The sequence below is a fragment of the Tiliqua scincoides genome, chromosome 11 (genome assembly GCF_035046505.1).
Source record: "Tiliqua scincoides isolate rTilSci1 chromosome 11, rTilSci1.hap2, whole genome shotgun sequence".
Classification (NCBI taxonomy): Eukaryota; Metazoa; Chordata; class Lepidosauria; order Squamata; family Scincidae; genus Tiliqua; species Tiliqua scincoides.
This window is the reverse complement of record NC_089831.1, coordinates 2489125-2506929: the sequence shown is the minus strand read 5'-3', so window position 1 is coordinate 2506929 and position 17805 is coordinate 2489125. Positions and strand designations below refer to the sequence as shown.

Sequence of the window (17805 nt, the reverse complement as noted above, 5' to 3'; positions counted from 1 at the left end):
TATCTTCTAGAATATAAAATTCCTTCTTCGGTATCTCTTTGTTGCCATAGAGTGAACTGGCAGTGACTTGCAGGGCAGAGCTAAAACTGTTTCCTTGGTCTGGTATAAGTGCTGGTGTCTGGAGGTAAGATAGTTACTTGAAAGACAAATGCCCTGTGAATTTCAAGTTCCGCTAGATACAGCCTATAATCTATCTGCAGATTATATAGCAGACTGAGTCTGAATTTGAAAAATATTGCTACATCTATTTTTTCACTGAGGAAAAGTTTTCTTCCCCACTGTGTCAGTGTGTGTATTTCAGTGTTTTGAGACAAGTCAGTCTTGATGAAAGTGTTAAACGAGACTGGCAGAGCTACAAATCAAGGAACTCCCAGGTTTTGATCTTGACACAGCCCTAGGGAGGCTGATGCTGGCAGTGGCTTGCCATCTGCATTATGGCAATAATACTACTGACTAAGGATTGCAGAAAGATAATATTTGTGAAGTTCTTTGAAAGCTCGTTTCAGGAGTGTTGTATTGTTTTGTAATCCTTTAAAACGAATTGGAATTTAATTGATATTGCTTAACAAAGACTGTAGTGCATGGTGGGGAAAATTTGGAAGGAGGATTTTGGAAGAGAGTGTTCTGTTCTGGAGATGGAAAAAAATGTAAAACCTACATTGTTGTTCTTATGTTCTACAAGGACAATGTATGGATGGAACTTTTGAAATGACATTTTCTTGGTTTTGTCCTGTCTGGAGTATCCATGTAGAGAATGCTAACATTTTAATTTCTTTAAATGGCACCAAGCACAGAAATTGAGTCTATATTGTGCATCTTCTAATTGAGATCCCTGTGTTAAGGTGATGTGTTCAAATTGATATTTTTCTGGCTAACCTAAACCTTTTTTTTGTTTGTTTAAAGAACTCTCACCCCCCCTAACCCCATTTCATTGTAAATATCTGCAGACAACCAACTTGATTTTTAGTTCCCTGAATTCTTCCCTGAATTTCCTCCCCGTGCCCCAACCAATTTGTTTTCTATCTTCTCTCACTAAGAGTCTGTTACGGAGTGCTCAGGACCACTTTATGGATCTCTTCCCCCCCCCCCGCCCCCCAGCCGTATCAAAAGTAGAAATACCAAGTGGAGCATTAGTAGAAGTATACCATCAGGCTAGAAGTATACCTGGTCAACTTCTAGCTTTTGTTTCTGTATTCACAACAGTGGAAGGTCAGTTCAGAAATACAAGACTAGAATTAGGATTTTAGTAAGCAGTTGCAACCGAATGTGGTGATGTACATTTGCTGCAACTCTATAGAACTTTGAATCCACCAAGCCAGGTCAGCCCAGCTGCCAACACCCACCCCCTTTATTTAAGTCACGTGCAGGTAGGCAAACCAAAGGGAGGCTTATGGAGCTAGGAGCAGTCTTCTGGGCTCTTCTGTGTTCTTAAAGTGTATGTGTGAGTGCTACCTTAATCTGCCATTCAGGCTCACTTCTGAAAGAAACTCTCCTGAACACAACTTTAAACAACAATTTTCTCAAGCTACCTTCTCCATCACCCTCCTTACCAGTTTTAGCTTTTGAACAGATTTCCCATCATTCTTGACAGACAGATTTTGAAGGAGGGGGGTATAGTCCATAGTTAGGACATTGTGTGACTCCAGAGGATGTATCTTTTTATTTATCAAGGGCTTTCAACCCTGTCTGTCTGTCCTCAGAGGCACCCTGACGGTGACTTTCAAAATATTCAGAAAAAATTACCCAGCAATAATTGAAAAATGAATCTGTAATAAAACATTAAATAAAACCAGATGATTGTCCAGCGCCCTCACAAATTTCTGTTGGTAACTTTGTAGTAGATATCCATTTTGGTAACTAAAATGATCGTTTTTTATATAAAAGAGAACTAATCTGAAAGTTTTTCCAACAGAAATTGCTTTTAACAATATATAGTATGGTCCTTCTAAAAATCAAACCTACATCTGGGTTGTGAAAAATATATATTTAAAGTTACAGGAAGCAGGAATGGTTAAGAACATATCCCCAATACTTTTCAACAAAATGTTGTTCTCCAAGCACTTCTTGTAAAATAATATTTTAAACAATCACATGATTAAATTGAGTCTTTCTGAGTAGTGCTTTAAACCATGTTTTAAATCAATCTGATTTAAATCAAATCTGCCCTGATTAGCCCATATCTATTCCATCACATCACAGGCCTTGATTCAGAACTTCCACTGCCTCCCCAAGATGAAATGGAAAAGAAGAGCTAGAGCTGGGGATCATCTACAATACTGATGACGCCTCAACCCAACCCTGTGTATTGCCTTTCCCAGCAGTTTCATGTAGATATTAAACAATGTGGGGAGATGAAATGGGACCCGAAGGGGACCCTAAAAGAATTAAACATGAGTTTAAAACTCTTTATTTCCTTTTACAATTATTCCTCTTAAGAACATCAGAAGAGCCCTGCTGGGTCAGGCCAAAGGCCCTCGAGTCCAGCATTCTGTATCTCACAGTGGCCCACCAGCTGCCTCTGGGTACATACAAGACAAGAGACCTGCATCCTGTTACCACTCCCTTGCATCTGGCATTCAGGGATGGGCTACCTCGAAAACCCACAAGTTACATACTATTCTCATGGCTTATAACTCCTGACAGATGTCTCTATCAGTCTGTTGAAATGCTCCCTCTGTAAAGCTTTTAGGCCAGGTGCCATCATCAAATCCTGTGACAAAGAGTTCCACAGATTGATTAGTTGGCAACCTTCTGTTTCGAAAGACTATGGCAGTGGTTCTCGAACTTTTCTGGCTCGCGCCTCCCCTGATCCTTGTAGCCATTAGCCACAGCTCCCCATTACAACGCCTCACCTCAGTTACCCCCCAAATGGGGATGAAGGTGTTATAATTAGACACTAGAAACAAAAAACCAGCTGCCAGCACTCTGAGGCTTACCTGAGAGTATACTCTCACTGAGATACACTTACCTGAGAGTAGGCCCCATTGAACAAAATAGGACTTACTTCTGAGTAGACCTGGTTAGGATTGTGCCCTGAGTTTGCTAGCAGCACACCTGGAGTGTTTTGGAAAGGGAGGGGGGAAGAAGTGATGAATTTGCTGGGGGAGGGGAAGACTTTGTTTTGTGTGCATCTGCTAATTGCAAACTGAAACCTAGAGACTGTTTGGCTCCCATTTTCCTGGGAGTAAGTCCCATTGAACATAATAGGACTTACTTCTGAATAGACCTAGCTAGGATTGTGCATTTTGTCTTACAATAGCAGCCAACAGAGTCCCCCCCCCCCCCCCCCCAGGAGACAGGAGGAAAAGGGATGGCTGAAAAGAAATGGGGATTTTTATTTTTATCAATTTTTGGAGACAAAAATTTCCTCCCACAAAATGGGAGGAAAAAGAGAAAGGTGAAGATCCTGGGTTAAGAGAAAGGTGAAGATCCTGACACAGACCCCATGCCTATGTGGGTCTACTCAGAAGTAAGCCCCATTTGAGTCAATGGGGCTTACTCCCAGGAAAGTGTGGAAAGGATTGCAGCCACATACAGCAGGATTACAACTCGCCCCAAAGCAGATGGGGGCTGCTCACACACATACACCCAGCATGCAGATGCCACCCCTGTTTCCCCCAGGCAAGACGGAGGGATGCAGGTTGGGGCATTTGGACACCCCCCACTAAGAGCAGGCTGGCTCCCTCCTTTGCTGAGCTGCTTGTGTTGCTGGCTCCCTCCTTCGCTGAGCTGCAAACTCTAACCTCCCAGTTTGAAGCCTCTTCTCCTCTCCTCTAGCCTTGACCAATCCCAGGATGCCCAGGGCAAGGGGCACACTGGAAAATGTAGTCCTTGGGGCGAGGTTGCACATGGAGAGAGCTCCATGATGAGATGCGGCACCTCTGCCTGCCCAGCCAGCCTTCTCTCCCCCTCCCCCCCACCATGTTTCACATGCCCTCCCAGCCTCACGCTGCCCCACCCACCTCTTTCACAGCTGCAGAAAAGCAGCAAGTCAGCAGGCCGCACATGCAGCAGAGCAGCCCAGCCCAACCCAACCCAGCCTCTCTCCCCAAGATGCCTGGTGGCGCCCCTGGAGGCTAGCCACGCCTCACCAGGGAGGCGGGACGCACAGATTGAATACCTCAGGACTATGGTACTCTGAATGGTGGTTCTGGCACAGCATCTAGTGTGGCTGAAAAGGCAGATTTGGGAGTGACAATCCCTTCCACACTGGGAGCAAGTGTAGTGTGTCCCTGGTCTGTCTCCCTGGCTACGGGCCTTCCTTCTTTGCCTCTTTGCCTCGGTCTGTTGGCCAAGTGTCTCTTCAAACTGGGAAAGGCCATGCTGCACAGCCTGCCTCCAAGCGGGCCACTCAGAGGCCAGGGTTTCCCACCTGTTGAGGTCCTCTCCTAAGGCCTTCAGATCCCTCTTGCAGATGTCCTTGTATCGCAGCTGTGGTCTACCCGTAGGGCGCTTTCCCTGCACAAGTTCTCCATAGAGGGGATCCTTTGGGATCCGACCATCGCCCATTGATTACTCGTAAAGGAATATAAAATATTTATAAAATATTTATTCTTCTTTCTACCTTTTGAATAAAGCATGACTCTTTCTGGTTTGGTGATTTATCATTGACTTTTTCTTGGAGTCTTGCCCCGCTTTTCTTTGTAGTTTTTAACTGCAGTTGTCTTCTGATGGAATTTTGAGAGTGAGCAGCAGAGCTTGGTTGTTGGCCGCCTGCCACATTGTGGAGGTGAGTTATGGGATGTGCTGCAAGGGAGAGCAGAGTTGCCAGAAGGCGAAAGAATGCAAATGTTTGTGACCTTGCTGTGTTGATTTCAGCAGAAATCATTGATGGACTGAGGGAATGGTGGTTGTCATTTCAGGAACTGAGTTAGCCCCTTGGGGGCTTCTCATCTGAACCCTAGCATCACCTCTGATCCCAGGGATTCCCTTTTCAACTCACTTCAGTTGCTCATACAAAGGCATAATATTCTTTAGCATGCATCCCTAGCCTGCGCAGCTGCGCCTGGTCTCTCTCAGTTCTTCCTCTTATTTATGTTCGCTGCCCTGTGTCTTCGCTGGTGCATAGGAGTGCCCATCATGCTTGAGAGGAAAGGATTAAAGGGTCCTTTGCCTGTGTCTCAGCTTATATGTGAGTGAGCCAGTGGGTAAAACCAGTATTCGTGGCTCTTCAGTTCAAATTATGGCTCCTTAAGAAAATAAATAAAGCAGGTGCTAGTCAGGATCCTAGGATATAGATACAGTGACGTTTCACTGTCTTGTCTTTCTGCCCATTCCTATGCAGTGCTTTTGGGCAGGAAAGTGATTTTTGTCAACTCTCCTACATTGCCTCCTGCATACCCTGGAGTTGGGCACCCTGCTTCTCAGAACCTTGTTATAGTTAGTTCCCTTCTAACTGTTGTTGCATTCACACACAATTCATCCCTTTCTGTGTTTCAGAGGAAGCAATCTTTATTCATCTCAAAGGAAGTTTATTGAAAGGGGCCCAGGGCCAGTGTTCATGTTCTGACCTCAGTGGATATAAAGTGGAGCAGTTATTAGATTGAGATCTGTTGGGCAGTAGCCGTGAGCTTGCAAGAACAAGAGGCAGTGGGCGAGGCAAACGCCTCTGGGTCTGGCTTCAAAAGGGCATTTTCTTGCAAGTCATTATTAAGTTATTGTAAGTAGTTTAAAGGGCATTGTATGAGCCGGAAGCACGTACTCAAGCGGAGCATCTGCAGATTATACAAATGCTGGACACTGGAGCAGCTCTGAATGTTTTAATAGTTTACATCTGGGTTTGTATGATTATTTAGGGGGGAGGAATTGAGTCAGTTTTCAAAGGCCAGTTCTGGGGCAGGGGGGGGAAGAGAGAGAGAGAGAAATTTGTTTTAATTTTGCTAGGCATAGATTTATATTGCATTTTTATTGGCATCCATCTCTCTACTCTTGGTTATACCTGTTGAATTGATGGGTTGGCATGGTCATTTGGTACCATTTGAAGAACTTGCTGAAAGAGAGAAATAAATGGGGAGAAATAAATGGGACTTGTCAGTGTTTGCCCCCTCCCAATGATGGTGGTGATGCCATTAGTGATGCCATTCTTCTGCTCCTCAGAAGAACAGAATGAATGTGCCCTGTTTGGGGGGGGCAGGTGGGGGGAGGCAACAGAGGGAAGAAAGGAAGGTTAGCGATGCGGGCATTCATGGAAGAACAAGTTCAGTTCAACCCAGTGACGTAGCTATGAGGGGGTGCAGTAAGTACTGCAGGTGCCGCAATACACCGTGTAAGCGGCCCCTCCTACTTGCTGTCGGAATCATTCTGGGCAGCAACAGCAACGTGCAAGAGCTCATTGCTGATAGTGAGTGGAGGGGGCACTTACATGGCACATTGTGGCACCTGCATTTCTTACTGTGCTAGTCCCCCCATAGCTACGCCACTGGTTCAATGTATTTACGCTTTCATTCAGTAGGGGATAAGGAGTTAAAGCCTTCGTGGGAAAGTTGGGCATTGAGGAAGAATTTGAGCAACCAAGCATCAGCTTTATATGGAGGTGAAAGGATAGTTTGAAATTGCAGGGTTTCCCCACTCTGTTATGAAGACTGCGTCTCCCCTGGGTGAAATTGTGAGTGTAGTTAACTTGCATAACCTCGTCTCTCTTTGACATTTTTAACACAGAACTGTGAATGTGTCTTATGCTGCAAAAACCCTGTCTGTGTCCTTCATTTCTAGGCATGCTAGAAGCTAACATTCGTTTCAGGACCTAATTAATGCTCCATTGCAAATGCCTGTGATGCTCTTCTGACTTTCCGAAGTGCTGTCCGTCTGTATTGAAAACTCCCATCTCCTGTACTGGTGGCTTAGTGGCTTTCCTGAGCATTGTGGGGAAAAATGGGCATTGGCAAGAACACCACTTCAAAATCAGTAGAAACTGGAAGTTCAACAGAGGGTAAATATGAGGATGAATCTAGGCATCCTGCTTTCTTCACGCTGCCGGTAAGTTATTAAATGCACAAGAAATGTTAAATTGCTTTTCCATTAGCACAGTGTGCTATAAGCAACCCAAATTTCTGTTGCAGCTTTAATAACTGTATTTACAAGTAGGTCTTGATTGGAAAAAACTGACTGTGAACAGTACAGACCCTTGATTCACCAAGGATGGTCCTTAGGCTTGTTTAAGCCCATCAACAGCCATAAACCCAGTTAGTTTTTTCCTGTTGTGAGAAAAATATATGGACTATGGTGGAACTTTGAAAATGGCATGAGTAGGTTGTGGTGTACCTCTTGCTGATATCTCAGTTACCGTTCAGTGATCATTGGGCACTTGCTTGCACTAGGACCTGCAATAACTGCTTGTTGGGGACAGGTAGTGATTCTGCCCCCCTCACCCCATCTGACATTGTGGTGTTTTCCTTCAGAAGCCCTGTGCTTAGTCTTTCCAGCACTCACCCACATGCTTCCTCTCAGCTTTTTAAAAAAGCTGCTTGCTGACCTGCAGCACAAGGTAGCCTCATTACCTTGGAAGGAGAGAGGATATTCGTACAGATGGGTAGTGCTTGTCCTTGTGGGATACCCCTGAGATGCAGAGCCTTTCATTTGGAAACACTCTTGATGATCCAAACAGTAAAATATAATAGTGGACCTTTTAATAGTGGCCTTTAATAGTGGGCCTGCTGTGTCTGCAGGCTCTGCATTCACTGATTTAATCATCTGCAGATTGAAAATGTATTTTACTTATTTTTCAACTACCCTGCTTTAGCCTGCTGCCATTTCACAGCTCTCTGGCTGCAGCACTTGCCTTGTTTGTGCAAGTTTGGGCAGTTCATGCAATATGTGCAAATTAATACAACTTATGCCACTGTGCAAATTATACCAACGTTCCAGTTGCAGACTGGAGCATCTGCAGGTTTTGGTATCCGCTTGGGGTCCCAGAACCAAACCCTTGCCAGTACAGAGGGCCCACTATAGTTTAGGGCTGGCTTGGCTGTCATGTTCTAAGGAATGCATGCTTCCTCTGAAAGCTGTAAGGCTTCAGAACTTTGGAGAGGAGGTTTGTTGTAAAAGACACAATTCTGAATAGAATCTAGAGGCCAGAAAAGTTGGATATATTTTTGGTTTTGCAGAGAAACTGAAGAGAAAATAGTTTCATGGCTGAGAGATGAATCTGAGAAGAACCCTTGATGAATGCTTTCTCTTGTTCAGAAAACAGATGCATTGTTGTGTTAAATGACTGGATTGATCAAGTGGTGGACTCTTATCTTGTTGAGAGCAATTAACCAGATAAGGTTCTTGGCTTTAAAACTATTGCATGCAAAATGAGGACTATGCCGCAGATGCAAGACCACTTTGAAGCAATGTAACTCATTAAAGGTAATTGAGGATAGGTTAGCATTGGCCCATCTCAGCCTAGAAACACAAGCTTTCTGGCTATAACCACATTAACCTAATTCTACAGTCCAGGATTTGGTCACCATATTAATGAGTTGCTCCATTCAGAAGTGCAATTGTCCATATGCTGTATGCTCAACGGTATTGCATTAATCAGAGATTTAATTAATGAGTGGTCTTGTGCTTTACAGCGCAGTCTAATCTTGCTCTGAAACAGGCAGGTCAGGAGGCCTGCATGGTATCCAGCACAAGATTGGGGCTTGAAGTGGCTCAACTGGGGCAAGGGAAACTCTTCCCCTTACCCCCGGGTAAATCACCACAGCCTCAATGGGTCCCTTCGGACTTGCGCCACCTCTGGAGTTGGCATAAGTCTGAGGAGAGCTGAAATGGGAAACAGGGTTGGGATCTGGCATAACAGCCAGGTCTCAGCCCTGCTTTCCATTCTTCACCTGCCACCTCTGGAACCACCCTCTGCCTGCCCTCCCACGCCCCGGAACACCTCCCTCCCATCTCCTCCCCAGACCCTAGCATCAGCCAAGCTCAGCCGACACAACCCTCCATGCCTGAGTCGGCATGGAGGCTGAATCCAGCCAACTCTCGAGAAGGCACAAACGTGTGCAAGGGACTTGTGCTGGCCCAAGGCACAGTCAAGATTGCACCCTTAGTTGTATTGCGAACTAGACTGCAGGGTTTCTAGCTGCTTGCTGTTATCTATACTGTAAGGCAGTGGTCTTTAACTTTTTTCATGCCACGATCTCAATAACTAAATAGATAAAGTATGAGACTGGGGACCCACTGTTGATCCCACCTCCCTTCTGGACACTATCTGCACATTCCCCACCCCCATAATGCTCTCCCAGCACTGTTCATTGTTACCACTTTTTCTTTTTAGAGAGAGCAGAAAAAGTTACCATGAAGCTTGGCGCTAGTGAAAGCTATTTTAGCATCGCTGATAAAAACTTAAGAAGGACTGGGACACAATCTCCTGATACCTGATGCCTGGCACACCAGATGCCTCCCTCTTTACCTGATGGTGCCCTAATCCAGTTGTCTTCAATCTATTTCATTCCCATACATTGCCATGACCCCACAACTGAGGCTTCACAACCCCACTGGAATTGTGACCCCAAGGTTGAAGAACACTGCTTTAAGGAATAGCTTGCAATTGTATATGCAGTTTTCTGAGAGTAAGCCCTATGGAACCCAATGGGTCTTCAAAGTAAGCATGCATTGGAAGATGCTTTTACCAGCTATCAAAATTATAGTCATTTGGTGTTGTACTTACTGTTCTGAAACCTACAAATGAGAAAATGTGACCCACCCCTTGAAAAACTTTGATGGAAGCTGGGCCTTCCTTCTGAACTCATTTTTTGGGGCCATACTTTCAGACCTGCCTGGATAAAACAAGGCCTTTGTATAAACAGCAGTACTCAAGATCTAAAGGAAGCCTATGGGCTTCCCAAAAATGCTTCCAGGACCACATGTTGCCTTAACGTCAGTCTTGACATGCAGCTTGTCAAACGAAAGCATCAGTACTGGTTTAGTGCTGAAACAGCTGAGTTTGTTTCCGAGCTCTTCTGTGCAAGACATTCCTTTTCCATCATTGGAATTAAAATTATCTTCTCAGCTAGATCCATGAAGAATTAGGAGATGGTGGTTTTGAGGCTGTTGATTTAGTCCTCTGAAAAGTGTGTATGTAACAACTGCCAGTGCTCTCCTGTCACTGGGAGTGGTGTTGAGTCATGCAAATTCTCCCCAAAGCTCTATTCTGTCAACCCAGAGGATGTGTTTGTTCAACAGCAGGCATTTGTTTCAATGAGAGTATTATCTTTTGTGTTTCTTGTAGTTAGTCAGCTGTGTGGGACTTGATGTCAGTTTCCCTAAACTCATTCAGGATCTGTAAATGTTTGCTATGCTTAAAAAAATGAGTTTATCTATAGATAAAATATGTAGAATATTCTATGGGGGAGGAAACACCACTACCTTAATCCTGGTCAATGGTTGCTTGTCTCCAAAAAGATTTATTTTAAATTCTATAGGAACTTACAGTATATGTAAATAATATATAATTTTTATTTTTTAGGCTGTAATAAATGGTGGAGCAGCATCAAGTGGTGATCAAGATACAGAAGACACGGAGCTTATGGGAATCTATACTACAGAAAATGGAATTGCAGAAAAGGTATCTTTGCAATGGAAAAGTATGTTCAAAGAGGGCATACCCCCCAAAACTTGTATAGCTCACTTGTTCAATTTGGGATGATACTGTCACTTTGCAGTGATCTTCAGGGATACTTGACTTTTGCCCAGAAGGGCCAGTCAGGGCTTGGCAGGAGGCATCCATGAATACTGATAGTGTACAGATATCTTGGAGAACAGAGGTGGAGGCAGAACTGATTTGTAAAATATGAGAACTTTTCAAGATAAATTGGGGTAGCTTTGGGTGCATGTTAAATAGCTGCCTTATTTCAGTATTTCAGGGTGAATGACTTAGTGGATGGGGGAGGCACCACTACCTTAGCCTTGGTCACTGGATGCTGACCTCGAAGGATAAAGCATTTCCACAAGCGTGGAGCCTCGTGGTTGACTGGCATGACCAGTAAAGCTGACTCACAAAGCCTTGTTTATTGCATTGATAGTTTGTCTTGATCGTATGATACGCCTGTCCAAACTTCCTTTTTCCCCTCACATGGATGTTATTAGTGGGTCTCGAAGCTCTCTAACCACAGAGTTACTTCTCAGGATTGCCCAACAAAGCCCTTAAGTCTCTTTCCCACCTTCCTCTGATGGTGGCATTTCTACCAATCTCTTCTCCCTTGTTTTGTTGTGATTCCTCATCTCCTGTAAATGGAAGGCATTTCTGTTTGTGCAAGGAAGGGAGCATTCCTCATGGAGTTCCCCATAACTCCAGGCCCCCTCTACCCCACAGAATCCTGCTCCCCTAACCCTTCAGAGTGGTTTTTTAAGATGACACAGAAAGTGGGGCATCTTGCTACTGTATTAACACCTTAGAATACAACCTCTCTCGCAGCCTGACCTCTGATTCTGCCAGGAATGGAACTTTGAAACTTTTGCATGCAAAGCACGCACATTGCCATAGAATAACAATCCCGGGATCAGTAAGATGTTGGCATCCTTCAGTCTCGGAAGACTATGGTGTCATGCTCTGAATGGTGGTTCTTAAACAGAGTGTCCTCTCCAGTGCGCGAAGCCTGGGTAAAGTAGGTATGGAGGATAGGCTGTTACCCATGCAGCAAATCCCCCCTCTCCACGTCGCTGAAATGGTCCAATGGAAAGGCAGAGGCCAATACGGTTGGTTCCAGCGGCGTCGCAGGAGTTGCCAGAACGTGACTGTGTTCAGCCATGAACTGCCTCAGGGACTCCGGCTCCAGATTTTGCCTTGAGGTTGACTCCTGAAGCCTTTTCCATAACTGGATGTAGCCACAAGGCAGTGGAGGTTTGGGATCAGAGTTTTCCTTCTCTCAGATGAGCTGCCTTCCCAGGCTGACTAGTCCCATCTACCCGGTGGCTGTTTAGTCGCCTCTTACGACAAGTACAGCCAAACTGAGGGCCTATTCTTATCCCCAGCCCCCAGGGGATCAGTAGGGTTCAGAAAAGCACACTGAGAACTACAAGATCCCTGATCTGAAAGCTGTACCTTTATTACTGTCTTAATTTCAGTTCTTTTTCTAACCTTCTGTAATTAGATGAACAACGTCACATGTTAAAAGAGACAGGATTAAATGACTGGTAATAAGTAGAAGTCATGCCTGGGCTAGAAGCTCTAATTGTATCTAGCAGTGGATTTCAGGGCTGAGCAGCCTCTGACATGATTGTATGTCTTGAGGTAAATATTTGATATTCAGCCTCACAATATCAGCGATTGTCTTGTTTCACAAAACTACCTTTTTTCCCCCAGAGTCCAGCTGTGAACACTAAGCTCATTCAGGAAAGCGGAATGCCTAAGCATTTCTGTTCCTAATGCCACCCTTGTTTCTGTGATTAATCTTGAGAGCCAGGGAGCTGCAATAGAACTAGTGCCCACATTGGACCATCTAGATTATTTCCTAGATGGTAGCAATCATATGGGGATTAAGTGACAGCAGCATGCTGAACTAACATTATACAACTGTTGTATAATAAGTTGTATAAGGTTATACAACTGTGTTTCTGAACTCCAGATTCCCAGGCATACAAATTGGTTGACTAATCTCCCTGCAGGTGTTTTACTTTTTCATATAAATATATTTAAAAAGATTATTCTTCATACCGTTGACTTATGGGTTGGAACAGTCAAACTCATCCCCTTGCAGTGCATCTGTTGCCTGATTTTACTGGGTTGTTGCCTTTGTTAATATGGGGAGGTGTGTGTGGCTAAATTCTGACCCCTTTTCCAAGGTAACAAAGAGGGTTTATGGTATCATTCATATTTTGACTGTATGTCTTCCACATTCCAGCCTAGCACTGTATTGCACCAGGTCTTTATGCCCCCATTCCCAGGGTAGGACCCTTGATAGAGGGAGTTATGAGTGTTGGTTGTCATAGTGAGAGTCAAACCTCCTTGTAGAGTTGACTGATAGTTAAAGACTCCAGGAAGGGGGTGTGTCTACAACTCCTGCCTGTCACTAGGGTCCCCACACGTATAGGGACCGAATCCGAAGCTGGGCTTCCAGGGCCACGATTATCTGACCTATCTCTTCCAGGCTGTCTTAGAGCCTGGCAGGGAGGGCGTTTGCAGCACTCTACGCAGCCTTGGGGCTTTCTGCAGCCTCCCAGGATTCTGGAGGCTTTCCTCCAACTCTCTGCCCCTCCATCCCTGGCCCTCTCCTTATATTCCCCTGGCCACTCCTTCCCTCCTTCCTTGTTTGACGCACTTGTCCTGGTTGCCCTGTACGCAGCTCAGTGCTCACCAGGCAGGCCACTTTCTGGATCAAGCACGTCTGGCCCTGGACACCAGTCTTTTTTGTTTGTTTGTTTGGTTGATTGGTTTGTTGTTTGTTTGTAATGGTATTCCTTCTGCCTTGCTCCAGTCTTTTACATGTGTCCTGACTGGGCCATAAACCAGAGATTGCAGAGGCTTTTGTGCTCTTCAGCATGAAGGTGGTGGTGCTGGAGAATTATGGAAGACCCCTTTTTCTCTTATGGGATTTTTGATTATCTGAATTTGTCCTGTCATGAACATTAAGCCAAGCTGTAACCCATTTTATTTATTTTAACTCATTTGTATCTTGTAGCTTGGGGTGAAGCAAATCACACATGCAAATAAAAAAGGTATCTGACATGGCACTTCTGTTTAACCCTACCTTTCTGCCTCTTCCTCTCAGCCAGAGACTGCATAACCTTGAAACAAATTCAGCATGAATTAGCTGCAGAACCTTCTAACGAACAGACTCATTCAGATGAAAAATCTCTTTGTGAATGAAGTATCTGCCCACCCTTGGCCTCAGATTCTGCTTTGCTTGCTGGTCCTCTGCAAGTTGGAACAGCTTCCAGCAGAATTGTGACATTTTTTTCACATTTTTTTATTTTTCACATTCTTTTATACCGCCCTTCTTCCAAAGAGCTGAGGGCAGTGTGCACAGCTGCTCCCCTCCCTTTGTCCTCACAACAACCCTGTGAAGTAGGTGAGGCTGAGAGAAAGTGACTGGCCCAAGGTCAGCCAGGAAGCTTTGTGGCTGAGGGGAGATTTGAACCTGGATCTTCCAGGTCTAAGTCCACCTCCCAAACCACTACACCAGCCTGGCGCTCATGGAAGTCTATACCTGGCTGTGTCTCTGTTCATAGAAGACAGGATAGTTGAGAAGGGCTCATTGAAGATCACAAACTCTCAACACTGCTGTTTCAGTGATTGTGTTCCTGGGAGGGCAGGAAGGGAGCTGGAAACACTGTGTGAAGAAGTGAACAACTGGACTCTTGCAATGCAGAAGGGAAGGAGCTCCATGAACATTTTTTCTAGAGAGCCTTCAGGATTTTATTTATTTTAATTTGAAAAATGTCTGTGCCGTCTTTTGTTCCCATTCAGTGGACTATCAAGGTGGCTTAAAAAATGAAATTGACAATCTAGAACAATCACAACAAAATTTTAAAAGTACAGTATAGCACACTCTACACACATGTGCTTTCTCAGCCACTGCCTGGTCACAACTAGAGAAGGGAGGGATGCAACCAAGAAACCTTGCCTCCGGTCCCCACCAAATAAACTTATGATGGTGATGATGGGGTATAGAGCTGGGCCTTGGATGATGAATGCAGAGTGAAAGCAGGTACAATTGCCCTTGGTATCCATAGGGGATCTGTTCCAGGATTCCTCCCCCCCCCCCCATAGATACCAAAATCTGTGGATGCTGGAATCTGCGAGGAGGGATGCATGATGCCTCAGTAACTTACCTGAAGGCCGCATCCTGCCCTCCAGAGTCGCACCAGGCTCCTCAGAAGGCTTCCCAGATGTGACTGGAAGCTATTTCCGGTTCACACCAGCAGTTTCCAGTTGCATCTGGGAGGTATTCTGAGGAGTGGGGAAGCCGCAGGCACACCTCTCAGGCATGACTGGAAGTCACTGGTGCGAGCCAAAAGTGACTTCTGTTCACATCCAGGAGGCATTCTGAGACCTTCTGTGGTGCAGACTTGGCCTCCATGGATACTGAGCCTGTGGATAAGGACTCACTGTACATGCAGAATGAGATGACTGTTCATGTATCCTGGACACAGACTTTGTAGGGCTTTATAGATGAGCAGTGTCTTGAAGTGATCTCAGAAGCATTCAGGAAACCAATACAAATTATTAATTTTCAGAAGAAAACTTGGGTCTGGGAGCACTCCCAGACTGCAACCCTGATCTTTCCAGGAGAGTGTTGCCCATCCAGAACAGGCTGTAAACCCAGTTCAGAATCAGTTTTCCTTCAGACAAAGTACACCACTCCCTTGCCTGGATTAAACATCAACGTATTTCCCTGCCTACACGAGAAATTTCCCCTTTGCAGCTGCCATACACTGGTCAGAACATCATGGTTCCTCCTGATTTTAGAAATGGGTTAAGTCAGAATGCCAGATGTAGGGGAGGGCACCAGGATGAGGTCTCTTGTTATCTGGTGTGCTCCCTGGGGCATTTGGTGGGCCGCTGTGAGATACAGGAAGCTGGACTAGATGGGCCTATGGCCTGATCCAGTGGGGCTGTTCTTATGTTCTTATGATTTCATATGGAAACAGTCCTCATGGTTCCATATAGAAATGCAAGGTTGAGTTGGGTGTCATCAGTATACATTTCACTCATGACTGGCCCAGCCATGAACCCGACGATGCAGCTTGCTTTAGCAATGGGGGACGGCGATGGGGACTGCAGATTTGGGGTGCCCTGCATTCCGAGCCTGCTCCCTTCAGCCCACTCTATAGTGGGCCCACAACTATTTGCAAGTAAGAATCGAATTGCCTGCTTCCCTCTCTGCATTACTTTCTTACAAGGGGTTTAAACGAATACATCTCCTTAAACTAAATGTGAGGGCGAAGTATAGTGAAGAGGTATGGGGCCTTTCTTTTATGGGGGCCTGTGCACATAAGGTAGCAGCGAGTAATGGATTAAGGGAGCCAGCCCTGGCTATATGCCAAAGCTCCAGACAGCCTTGCCCATATAGATATTAAAAAATGTGAGAGACAAGATGGAACCCTGTGGGACTCTGTAGGTCAGCAGCCATGGGGGTCAAGCATCAACCCTCCTAGAGTCATCTCCTAAAACCAATGCAGCAGGCGCATGTGGTGCTACCATGATGTGGTGCCCCCCCCCAACCCCAGCAGCATCCTCCTGTTCTGCCAGGGCTTAAAAAACTGTTCTGCCAGGGCAGAACAGGAGGATACCATATTGAATGGCATCTCAAACCTCTGAGAAGTCTAGCATCCCCTGTCTAGCCTGCACCCTGTGTAGGCTGTCAACCAGTCCTTTCATATTGCCTGCACCCCACTTAATGCTTTGAGAAGTATGGTGTTTGAGCGGTCAGGCTGAGCCCCATTTAACAAGCTGTTTGAGGAATGCAGCTCCTCATGAAGTTTCAATGGTGTCAACAATGCTGTTGAAAGGTTGTCATGGCTGAGACCACCAGAACCACATGGATAACTTAGATGTGAGTAGCTATTAAAGCAGAAATGTTCTCTCTTCATTGTCTTCTACATAACTTATGGAGTTCAGAGTGTGCTTTTTGTTGTTGTTAATGTGCTGGGTTGGGAGGGCAATGTCATCAATTGCTTGACTTTTCATTATTCTCTCTGATGCCAATTAGAAGATTGGTGCATTAGACTGGTGTGTCACATGTATAGAAAATGTGCCAGGCAAGTGGTTTGGGGTCTTAAGAAGTCATCAGGTTCTAGACAAGGATATTCAGTCAGGAGCCAAGTGCAGATTAAGTCCAGGCAGTATTTTCATAAGCTGTTCTTTCTCCAAGACTTGAGATTGGTCAATGAAGTGTGTCCTGTTTTCCAAGGGTTGTTGCCAGTGAAAAGCATTAAGTAGCATTGGTTTTCATACAGCTTTAATACGTCTTTAGATTATTTCTTTAGTGGGCCCCGTATTAACAGAGGTTTACCACCTCTCCTATAGAAAGAGGTGTACCAGCCATTTACACAGACTCAAGCTGCAATCCTACACACCTGGAAGTAAGTTCCATTGAACTCAGTGGGTCTTACTTCTGATTAGACATGCATAGGATTGCACTGTTGGTCTCTTCAGGCCTACCACTCTAACCTTTTCAAATCCAAGTAAGGATCCCAACTCTTAACCAGAGCCTAGTATTTGAAAGTCACAGATATGGTCTGTACTGAACTTGTGTATCTAAATGCATCTCTTCTTTCTCTTCCCTTTTGGGTCCTTCTCCCTCTTAAAGACTGTTGTGTTATTGCCAGGCAAGTCACATGAGAAGAGTTACAGCCCAATCCCAGCCAACTTTCCAGCACCAATGGAAAGTGCCAATGGGGGTGCATACTGCAACTGTGCCAGCAGGGTGCACACTGCATCCCGTGTTGGGGGAACAGTCACAAAGGCCTCCTCAAGGTTAGGGAACATTTATTCCCTTACCTTGCTGTTGCACTGCAGCTCCATCGGCATTGGAAAGTTGGTTAGAATTGGCCTGTTAGTTATCCACCAGCTGAAGACTTGATACTCTGCAGTTGTCTATGTGCATTCTGTACCCCCCCCCCCCAAACTGGCATGAGTTTGAATAGGCTGAGCCATTTCAGGGCTGAAGGGGTGCTTTGGAAATAACTCCTGAGTCATTGACCTCAGGGTACAACCCAGTTTTTTCTTCTCATGGTGAGAAGATCTTTATCTTTAAAGATCTGATGATCTTTAACATATTTACTTGTTGTTCATATGAGTCTTGTAGCTGCCAAACTACAGCTGACTCAACTCGGTTGTTTTTGACTTTGAAATTATCGCTATCAATGAACCCTTGAAAG

General features: G+C 45.1%; 1 protein-coding gene across 1 annotated transcript in view; it reads left to right on the top strand.

Annotated features, from left to right (window-relative positions):
• The window catches only part of SLC23A2 (solute carrier family 23 member 2), an 84560-nt gene that overhangs the window by 26370 nt on the left and 40385 nt on the right, over nucleotides 1–17805 (top strand). The window contains exons 2-3 of the mRNA XM_066639427.1: nucleotides 6712–6975; nucleotides 10451–10549. Coding sequence (XP_066495524.1) covers nucleotides 6871–6975; nucleotides 10451–10549 — 204 coding nt within the window. The 5' untranslated portion in view covers nucleotides 6712–6870. The remainder of the gene's footprint in view (nucleotides 1–6711; nucleotides 6976–10450; nucleotides 10550–17805) is intronic.